Source organism: Callionymus lyra, chromosome 5 (assembly GCF_982586985.1).
Source record: "Callionymus lyra chromosome 5, fCalLyr1.hap1.1, whole genome shotgun sequence".
In the NCBI taxonomy this organism is placed as follows: Eukaryota; Metazoa; Chordata; class Actinopteri; order Syngnathiformes; family Callionymidae; genus Callionymus; species Callionymus lyra.
The window spans coordinates 4,284,119-4,295,582 of NC_141822.1; the positions used below are offsets into that span (position 1 = coordinate 4,284,119).

Genomic DNA, 11,464 nt, shown 5'->3' on the forward strand with positions numbered 1-11,464 from the left:
AATAATTATATGGATATATCGATATTGGCACGTGCGATATGCATCGAAAATATGTGATCATTTATAATTTGTTATTGTATAAAAGCATATCTTGAATGGGCACTTCGACCAATCAGTGTCACGTTCTGTAAAGTTGTCAATTTGTACTTCTATGTCTCGTTGTTGTTTACGTCTCCGTCTGTCTGTGAACTGTGCGGCGCAGCATGCTAGGCTCGGTTGCTATGGTGACGCGTCTTGCTGGCTAACTGACCTCCTTTGTTAAAGCAACATATCGTAAGAACTTTTCATCTCGTCTCAGTTGTTTTCTTAGAAGATCGTGAACTTCCAAACAAACCTGTCCGTCTTCACCGTATGCTAACGAGCTAAGTTGTTAGCGTCATGTATAAAGTGTTATGTGTGCGTGTACAAGGATTTATTATTGATTTGATGATATCACGACGCGCCGGCGGCTCCTCTCTGATGTCGCTCAGTTTGGCGGGAAACTGATGCAAGTCCAGCGAGACTGAGCGTTATAAGAGATATTTTTCTACCATCATGTCGACACCGAAGCGTTGAAATAAACGAAGGGGAAATATTGAATTGTTTTCCTTCTATAAACCAATATTGAATATCGCACATTTTTCCAATATCGTGAACCCCTTCAGAATTAAATAAAAACAATTCTCTTGTTTAATTTTACTTTTTCTTTCTTTCTTTGTTCCAAATATTCAAATCCTTGATCAATATCATGAACTTTAATTGTTTTAACATAAACCTGATTGACACGGTCTAGCGTGGCCTAAGAAGTTGAAAAGTTCCGGGTAAGAGTCGGTCGTCACGTCCTTGAGCAAGACTCTTAATCCTGTTGCTCCTGGTGGTGAGCTGCGTTGCGGCCTACTGCCATCACTGTGTACGATGGTACAGATTGTGTTTAGTCATAGAAAAGTGTCCAAATCCATAAACGTAACATTTTTGCACCTCGGACCAGTTCAACGTTATCTTTATATATCGTGAAAATGTAATTGTAATCAATTATCGGTTGGATTTAGTGCAACGCGTGATGTTTTTTTTTCGAACGCAACCCCCCGAGGGATAAACGAGAGACAAATGTTGTCACGATAATTATTTCATCCATTCTTCATCTCACAGTTGATTAAAGGCTGAAAATGATGGATGATAAACGGAGAGAGAGAGAAACATTTCTCCAGGCTTGTAGAATCGAGCGGGAATCGATCAGGTGTTGCGTCAATCTCGGGGAGATCGGAGCGTCCATGTGTGGGATTGACCCGCGAACCTGCTGCCCCGTCCATCAGCGTTGCATGAATGGAAGACGCTCAGTAAACAGCCGCCGGTCGTGTCGGTGCGTGGGCTGCTTGCCGTGTTGATGCTCGCAGCGTTAAAAAAAACAACCTTTTGGCACGAGGGCTCAGGAATCTCTTCAAACCTCATCTCTGCTCTCGGAATAGACGTGAAGACATTAGAGCCTGTTTTCCAAACGTACGTCGGGTTCAAATGAAAAGAAGGAGTTTGAAAGTCGGGTCTACGCCAAAACGATTCACGGAAAAAAAAAAGAAGCGTTTGTTTTTCCTGCGATACCATCAAACGTACGCGAGCCAACATCCTGTCTCTCCGTTCCTGTCGCGTCGGCCGGAAGGAAGAGTTTTGATAGATTCGATTATTGTACGAATGTCAACGGCTGACATCGCAAATATGTCGTCTGTCAACGGTTCAGGCTTCACTGTTTTCTAGCTTTAGATTTACACACTTTTCTTAGACGCTCCGAGGCTAACATGGAGAACTGAACTGACTTCACTTAACACTGGCTTCTCTAGTACGAGTCTCTCCTGGATGAACAACGTCCTCCGCATGCGTCTTATCTCAGCCTGAAATATACATTTATTTTAATATATCATTGGGAAAGAAAACATGCTGTGCACGTCCAAAAAATTGAATGTAACCATGTTTATAAAATTAAAGTAAGTATGTCAGTAAGTAAAATAAAGTTATAAACATGAAAGAATAATTATAGAAAAAAATAGATATTTGAAAAATAACTTATGATTGAGTTTCATCAAATACCTTTACAATTGATGTATCATTTTAATGTAAATGTTTGTTTGTTTTTGTGGAAAATGACTGCAAGGGTTCCTTTTTTTATGATGTTGGAGGTAAATCTACACAAAATTTCATGAACCAGTTGCAGGTTTGTTGTTTTCAATATTTTTTGAGTATTAAAAAAAAACAAACTGTAATAGTACAACTATCAGTAGTAAATAATGTTTTCACCAATTTAGTCTTGCATATGTTTAAACATTGAGGTGATTATATTTGTATATTTGAAAAATAACTTTAATTGAACTATATATTATATATATATTAATATATATATTTATAAATATATATATATATTGCATAGGTTCTTTTTTTAAATAATATCTGAGGTAAATCTATTCAAAATAACAGAAACCAAACTTGTTTGTTGTTTTCAATATTTTGTGAGTATTAAAAAACAAACAAAAAAAAACAGTAATAGTAATAATAATAATATTGTTAACACCAAAATAGTATATGATGCTTAAACATTGTATTCAATTCAATTTGATTTAATGTGTGTTATCGTAACAAAGTTATTTCACTTAAACTGAGACTATATTCAGAGAAAAAGAACAATGAGTGAAGTGTGACAGTGATGAAGAAACACTTTTTTGAGAAGGCAGAAACCTCGAGCAGAACCAGACAGAACATTGAGAGGTGATTATATTTCTATATTTGAAAAATATAAATAAGTTTTGTCATGTATTTTGACATTAATAATTTGTATTGTATTATTTAATTGGAAATAATTGCATGTGTTCCTAATTTTTTATGATGTACGAGTTTGTTGTTTGTTGTTTTCATGATTTTGTGATTGAATGACACGTTTATCTGTTCAGTTTCACGGACGTGGAACGTAAACGCCGAGACTGACCCGAGTTCTCGTCCACTCGCTCCTCCACCGTGTGCTCCTTCTGATGGACCCACTCGCTGTTGCACTTGAAGTAGATCTGCGTGGCCGGCGTGGCCTTGCAGTAGAGGTTGACCGGCTTGTTCTTCACGATGTAGGCCTCCTCCGGCTCCATGAGGAACACCGGCAGCGGCTCCGGCGGATCCGAGGGAAAAGTTTCCGGCAGGTCTCCGAGTCCGATGAAGTCATCGTCGACTGCAGAAAACAGAGAGAAAAAAGGGCTGATTAAAGACGGGGAAATTTGGAGTCGAAGGATGGGAAAACGAAAGAGACACTTTGCTACGACCGCAGCCTTTGAATGGGATTATCCACTGCAACAGTAAACAGAGAAATCCCTATCATTAAATATTTGGGAATGTTTACACAAGTGTTTTTTTTTTCTGGGCACAGGAAATGATGGGATTCCTTTCAGGCACTGGATTTACAAGAAAGCAACAGGACTCCCTCCGTCCGACCACAACCCGCTTCTGAGTCCGAGGCAATAATGAGAAGTTCAGAGGTTGACCCGGAAAAAAAAACAAAAAACTCCTTCAATCTTTTTCCTCTTTGTTTTCGCCTCCGACTCACAAACGCAGCATCGCACGACCTCGGGCTCTCGGCCCAGTTTGTGTCATTCCTGCGATGCCTCCGCGACAGACAAGACTCGCTTCCCTGTAATTACAGCCGCTTTCATCTCCGCGTCTTAAATCTCACAACAGCGAGTCTCGCGCACGGACGTCGGTAATGATCGACCACGACTCTTTGACGAAGCCTGTTCGCCAAAGACTCCATTTGTCACCTCCACTCCTGTTCTATTCTTACCGCCGAACCCGCTCGACATCAATTATTCATCGGTGGGGGCGAAGGGTAATAGAGACTCAGCGGGAGAAACAAAGTGAAGGGAGAACAAGATGGTGGACGGAGCCTCGCCCCGAAACGTACACAAGGTCCATTATTAAGTTTATTCATAGCAGGGAAATGACAATTCTTGACAAAGTCTAAGGACGTTTGGCAACGGCTCTATTATACCCAAGCATCTGTAACTTTGGTATATAATATATATGTTTATAAAATGACGTCTTTAAAGGACAAATCTGTTGTCTTCTTGAGTAAGAAAACACCTTCAAAAAACTTTGTCGATCAGGAAGGTCAAAAATATCTCTCGTACCCCAACTTCCATGTTACATTTGGACTTGAATGTTGGACAAGATTGGACGTTTTCTTTTAAAGTTTGCAACTCACTGCAGTAGAAAATTTATTTTTAAAATATCTTGAAACAAAGTATTTTCTTTTAACAGTAATAAAAGACTACAAATGTTTCTACAGGCTAGCACAACACTGTTTTTATAGAACTGAACGTGTGAAAAACATATCCAAGTGAATCTGGAGAGCATTGACCTACGTCTTTACACCGTTGACATTTCTATGTTTCTTTTCGTTCCACATTACTTTCGCACATTCGATGAATCTATCTTGTTCATTCTTTATTTGATAGCATTTGAAATATTCCGATGATAGTCAGGAGCTCAGTGGTGGTGGCAGCAGAGAAAGGTCTTCGATCTTTTAAAAGATTAGTGGACTAAAATGTTAATCAGGAAAACTACCAGAAGTTATTCATCTGTTCCTAGTTGCATTATCAACTTCTGCTTTATCCAGGGTCGGGTTTGGAGAAGCCTCATCAGGAAGACTTTTCTCGCTACAACTACATCATCAAGTTCTTCCCAAAACTCTGCAGCCAGAATTCTGAGCCGCTCTTGTAGAAGAACTCACATTTCTCCTTCAAACTCTTCACTGGCTGCTCTAGTAGAAGAACTCACATTTCTCCTTCAAACTCTTCACTGGCTGCTCTAGTAGAAGAACTCACATTTCTCCTTCGAACTCTTCACTGGCTGCTCTAGTAGAAGAACTCACATTTCTCCTTCAAACTCTTCACTGGCCGCTCTAGTAGAAGAACTCACATTTCTCCTTCAAACTCTTCACTGGCTGCTCTAGTAGAAGAACTCACATTTCTCCTTCAAACTCTTCACTGGCTGCTCTAGTAGAAGAACTCACATTTCTCCTTCAAACTCTTCACTGGCTGCCAGTTTCTTTCTGGATCATTTTAAAATTCTGGTTCTTACTTTCAGATCTGTTCATGGTCAGACCTTCATGATCTGATCCTGTGGTCACTCACCACCGTTAGTGACCACAGGTCAGAGGTCAGGACAGGATAGAAAGAACAACCTCAAGGTCGGCCATGAAGAGCATTAGCAACTTTTCCCGAAGAATTCATGCTAAACCGGTCATCACCGGTTATTCATCTAGACAGAGTCGCTTCCTCGGCGGAGATAAGCAAACGATGGCAGCTGGCAGGCATTTTAAGGAAATCAAGGTGATTATCATCTTGACAAATATTGTCAGAGGTTTACAGGTACGGCTGCATCAACGTCAACAAATCCTCTTATCAGTCGAGCACGTTCGCCAGAGCCGGAGATAGAGAAGCATCATGGAGAGACGCAAACGTTTTATCATTCCATCGGTAATTCTTCCATGTCCTTCGCTCCTGCCCGGACACGCCGGAGCCTCGTTGTCTGACAGGTCGCCTCCCGGATGCTTTCGGAAGCACTAAATAACGTCTCGGCCGGCAGTTATCTCCTCCGCCATGTCTCCCAAACTTTATTGCTACCTTCGTACCTGCCAAGGATCGGAGACAAATTGAAAGTGGGGCGGAAGCCGATCGGAAAATGACCCATGAAGGAGGGCATTATGTCGCCGATGATGCGTTCAAACGCAGTAGGAGGGCGAACCGGGATGAAGGTGAGCGCGAGAGAAAAATAGAGATGTACAAGACTGTCACAACAGTGACCCATTATTGTCGCTGACCTCCAAGTTTGATGATAGAGAACAAAAGCACCTCGTGTTAAGACGAGTGCTGGGTCGGTACATCGCAGGGTCACGGGAAACCCAGTCAGAACAAGTCTTTTTAACCACCTGAGGCGACCACGACATCACGCCTGAACTATTGTTGTCTCGAGCCATCGATTGGTTTGTCTGTTTCCGTCCCTTTATCTGGGGTCGACTGAGGCTCCGACATTCTTTAGAACCACGTCCTCTTTGTGGTGGAATGTAGGTGTTATCTCGGGACACCCAGAGAGTAATGACCCCGGACCTGGGTCTACCTGAGGAGGTGGATTTCGTTGCAGAAACAATCAAGGCTGAAGATAAGTTTCTTTGTTTTGCAAATTAAAAAGGAACAATTACATGCATACCAGCCCCTAGTGGGGCAGAACGGGTACTGATGGACCTATGAGACCAACTTCTGCTGGTGAAAGCGTGACATGAGATTCCTACACTTCTTTCTACCGCAAAGTGATGTTGTCACCGATAAGTAAAACAAACAACAATACCAGCTTATTTTGTTACCGTAATACACATGTTTTTATTATTATTCATGTCATGTTAAACTTACAACGCACAAACGTCTTAAATTTGCGCGAGAGTCACTTCAGTACACGAGGTCTATAATACTTTACATGACGTAAATGTGACGATACAGTTTCGTAATGTAACATTAAGAGATGCTTTTGTGTTGCTCACCTCATGTTTTTTTTAATTATATTAGTATAACTGCTACTTTTACCCGAGAGCAAGAGAAAAACATCTTCTTTTTATACATTAGGATTATTACCACCGTTTGAATGTATAGTATTAGTTGATTTTCTTATTCATTTATACTTTAATAATAAATGTTTTAAGTGTTATTATACTTGGTGGCGGCTCAACACTGTTTGAATGTATAGTATTAGTTGATTTTCTTATTCATTTATACTTTAATAATAAATGTTTTAAGTGTTATTATACTTGGTGGCGGCTCAACACCGTTTGAATGTATAGTATTAGTTGATTTTCTTATTCATTTATACTTTAATAATAAATGTTTTAAGTGTTATTATACTTGGTGGCGGCTCAACAATGTTAGAATGTATAGTATTTGTTGATTTTCTTATTCATTTATACTTTAATAATACATGTTCAAGAAGTAATTAGACTTGGTGGCTCAACACTGTTTGTAAGAATAATAGTTGTAGGTTTTTTCAGCTACATGGAAACAATTGTTGTCTCTTTCAATGTGAAAATATTTAGTTGTGTACTTGAAAGTAGAGGCTACTTCTATTAACCATGGTATGGAAAAGTATTATTTTCGTATCGTAACGATCCTTCCGCGAAGTGAAATCATTTCGGCCAAAAAACGAACATGATCTAATGAGGCTGGGAATGTATTTTCGGACACAAAGACTTTTGTCTTCAGTGCCTTGTCAAACTCCTCCCACCTCTCATGGAAGGAAGACCAGCCTGAACACGACACTATTAACAAGGTGTCAAGAGGTAGAGGGTTGTGATCCTGGCCGGTCTCAGCTGGAAAGAACCGCAGTATTCCACGAAAATAACCTCTTTTAATCAGGTTTACGACCATTTTCACTCGCACACAAATGACTGCGGATGGCGACTGCGCAATAAATAAAATAGAACCCCCTCAACAGACCAACACGCCTCCAACCAGCAGGCCGTGACCCAGAAAACCAAGACGGCAAACTCATTAAAGATCGTGCGAGCCATTTCTCATCCTCCGCTCCCATTATCCATCTATCCGTCGCTCCCTCCCGGCTCCAGCGTCAAACTGTGAGACAGCCAGATCTGAAACCGGCATGAAAGTACGACTTCCAAAGACACACACTCGCGCACACACACACACACACACACACACACACACACACACGTGTTAATGCACGTCACAAACCTCGGCGTCAGATTCATCAAGTGAGTCAGCGCGGGAACTCATCAATTCAAAGAGGCTGGAAGTCGCCCGGCGGTGGAAGAACCAGCCGAGAGACGGTGGAAATAAAACCGCAGTCACGTGACCAAACCGACGATCACACCAATCAGGAGTTTCTCCCTCGATTCTCTCGCTCCGAGGCAAAGAGCAAAGACTTTGACGTGTCGCTTCGCAGTCGCATTATTAGCGACGACGCTTACGCAACTCGTGAGAAGCAGAAGATTTTTATCTTATCGACGTGTCGAGAAATCACTTCGACTTCAAAAACACCCTCATTACATTCATCACCTGTGCAGTTTAAACCCACACCTTTTTATTTCTCTCCCGAAGCCCCAGGGCTCCACCTCCAGAGCTGCTGCTGATCCAGGATCTTCACCACGTCATCAGATCCCGAGTTCTCTCCAGCACCTCCATGGACTCTCCTACACTCTCCTCTTTTTTTTCTCACTATAATTTCCCTCACTCCTCTCCTTATCCATCTGTCTACCCCCCCATCCTTCCTCCCAGCCGGTCAAAGCGGCAGGCCGTCAACAATGAGTCTGGTTCCGCTCAAGGTTTCTGCCTTCTAAAAGGAAGTTTTTCCTCGCCATAGCTCACTGTACAGTGTTTTGTTTCTTGCTCTTTGTTGAATTGCTGGGATCTATTTTTCCTTAATCAACTGTAGTCTTATTTCAACTGTATAGTGTCTTGAGATAACTTTGTTATGATAAGACACTTTAAATAAAATTCAATTGAATTCAATGAAGTGCAGACGTTGTTGTGTACGAAGCGATGGATGAAATGAAACAATCGATAAAAAGTGTGTTGAGATACCAGTTCCTTGTGTGACACTTCCTGAGCAGGACAAATACACAAATGTAGTATTAACTTCATGTTTTTTGTTTACGAGGAGAAAATGTCACATCTTAGTAAATAATGCAAGGATTTGCCGGAACATCTGCATCGGTGCAAATAATTGAAAGGACATTTTAACCTTTAAATATGAATATATGACATAATTATAACATGTATTTTGATATACAACATATGTAATCCATTAAATATTTGTAAATCATGTAAACACTAAAGTACAATAAAAATATGGATTATTTAAAGATACTTTATCAGTTATTGTTTACTTAGTTTTTTGTCAATTTATTATTATTTATTATTTGTTATGGTTTTCCATGATTTGGGCGATTTCTCAGTAGTTTCACTGTGAATTTTGGCAATTTTTTGTCTTATTTTACGTGTGTTTTCCTTAAATATATCTTCCATCTTAATAATTAAAGTATATGAATGTTATAAAGTTGATTTTATGATAGTCAATTCTCTAACAAAAAGTGTATTGCACCCTTAACCCTTGACCTATAAGCAACACAAGGGATACCACAAACACATTTGTTTTCGGGCATGTTCTTTAGCTTTGAATGTTGGTATTTTATTTATATTAAAAATGTCTGAAAAACAATTTCAACTACTGTCCTTCAGACTCAGACTGTATATAGTTCGGTATTTCAACTGTCCAAAATATTTTATATAATAAGTATTTCTTCAATGTAAACTACATTTTCACTTCTTCTGGAATGAAATATGTGATCAAATAAATGTTTGCCCTCCATGACTTGCTGCTGCTGTCCTTGCTTTTCTGTCTGGCTTCGTAATAAAACTTTAAACGTGTTTAAATAGTTTCCTGGATGTTTGTGTATATGTGAGACATTGCAAAAGAAAGATAAATTCATCTGCAAGACCATCAGCCTTCACAACATTCGCCACAGAAGCTTTTATTTTAGTGATAAATGCACAGAATCCATTGATTTCTTATTTAACTCTTGTTTTGTCCTAATCGAGGTGTCAAGAAAGTTTATGTTTGCAGCAAAATAACTTCAATTGCATCTTAAACAGACTTTTCTCTCCTCTGGTCCAGAAGTTCAGGAACCATCAGCAGATTCTGATCCACAGAACTCAGAGCCCGAGCTGGGGTGTAAGTCTGGATCAGATCACTGATGGAAGGTCTGACCATGAATAGATCTGAAAGTAATAACCAGAATTTTAAAATGATCCTGAAAGAAACTGGCAGCCAGTGAAGAGTTTGAAGGAGAAATGTGAGTTCTTCTACTAGAGCAGCCAGTGAAGAGTTTGAAGGAGAAATGTGAGTTCTTCTACTAGAGCGGCTCAGAAGAGTTTGAAGGAGAAATGTGAGTTCTTCTACTAGAGCGGCCAGTGAAGAGTTTGAAGGAGAAATGTGAGTTCTTCTACTAGAGCGGCTCAGAAGAGTTTGAAGGAGAAATGTGAGTTCTTCTACTAGAGCAGCCAGTGAAGAGTTTGAAGGAGAAATGTGAGTTCTTCTACTAGAGCAGCCAGTGAAGAGTTTGAAGGAGAAATGTGAGTTCTTCTACTAGAGCAGCCAGTGAAGAGTTTGAAGGAGAAATGTGAGTTCTTCTACTAGAGCAGCCAGTGAAGAGTTTGAAGGAGAAATGTGAGTTCTTCTACTAGAGCAGCCAGTGAAGAGTTTGAAGGAGAAATGTGAGTTCTTCTACTAGAGCAGCCAGTGAAGAGTTTGAAGGAGAAATGTGAGTTCTTCTATTAGAGCAGCCAGTGAAGAGTTTGAAGGAGAAATGTGAGTTCTTCTACTAGAGCAGCCAGTGAAGAGTTTGAAGGAGAAATGTGAGTTCTTCTACTAGAGCAGCCAGTGAAGAGTTTGAAGGAGAAATGTGAGTTCTTCTACTAGAGCAGCCAGTGAAGAGTTTGAAGGAGAAATGTGAGTTCTTCTACTAGAGCAGCCAGTGAAGAGTTTGAAGGAGAAATTTGAGTTATTCTACTAGAGCAGCCAGTGAAGAGTTTGAAGGAGAAATGTGAGTTCTTCTACTAGAGCAGCCAGTGAAGAGTTTGAAGGAGAAATTTGAGTTCTTCTACTAGAGCAGCCAGTGAAGAGTTTGAAGGAGAAATGTGAGTTCTTCTACTAGAGCAGCCAGTGAAGAGTTTGAAGGAGAAATGTGAGTTCTTCTACTAGAGCAGCCAGTGAAGAGTTTGAAGGAGAAATTTGAGTTATTCTACTAGAGCAGCCAGTGAAGAGTTTGAAGGAGAAATGTGAGTTCTTCTACTAGAGCAGCCAGTGAAGAGTTTGAAGGAGAAATTTGAGTTCTTCTACTAGAGCAGCCAGTGAAGAGTTTGAAGGAGAAATGTGAGTTCTTCTACTAGAGCAGCCAGTGAAGAGTTTGAAGGAGAAATGTGAGTTCTTCTACTAGAGCAGCCAGTGAAGAGTTTGAAGGAGAAATGTGAGTTCTTCTACTAGAGCGGCTCAGAATTCTGGCTGCAGAGTTTAGTATGAACTGCAGGCGAGACACATCCTTCTGGTTTAGACACTAAATAAACTGTTACAATAGTCCAGACGGTCGGTCCATGAATGTAATGCCCACGTCAAAGCTTCATGAAACAGTGTCATTATCTTAAGAGTCCACTAGATGGCGTCTCTGCACTACTTTCCTTTGTTTTAAACAACGAAAAATCACATCATTTTTACCCAGTTGGCGCCACCTACTGACCTACGAACAACATGACACTGTTTCATGAAGCTTCACCAACACATCACTAGTCAAGAGCCCCTCGTTACGTTCTCAGGGGTCGTTACATTTTGGTAAAACCAACAATTGGTTATTACCTCCTCCAAGGACTGACCATCATTCACTTGTACTTCTCTCCGCTGTCAC

At 40.3% G+C, this 11,464-nt stretch overlaps 1 protein-coding gene across 3 annotated transcripts in view; it reads right to left on the reverse strand.

Annotated features, from left to right (window-relative positions):
- The window catches only part of unc5cb (unc-5 netrin receptor Cb), a 226,927-nt gene that overhangs the window by 104,644 nt on the left and 110,819 nt on the right, over nt 1–11,464 (reverse strand). For 2 of the 3 annotated variants that reach the window (XM_087790542.1, XM_087790540.1), the window contains exon 2: nt 2,948–3,178. In XM_087790542.1, the coding sequence (XP_087646668.1) occupies nt 2,948–3,178 (231 nt within the window). Of the gene's footprint in view, nt 1–2,947; nt 3,179–7,739; nt 7,795–11,464 lie in introns of those variants that run through there. The other variant, XM_087790541.1, reaches the window with a different exon arrangement.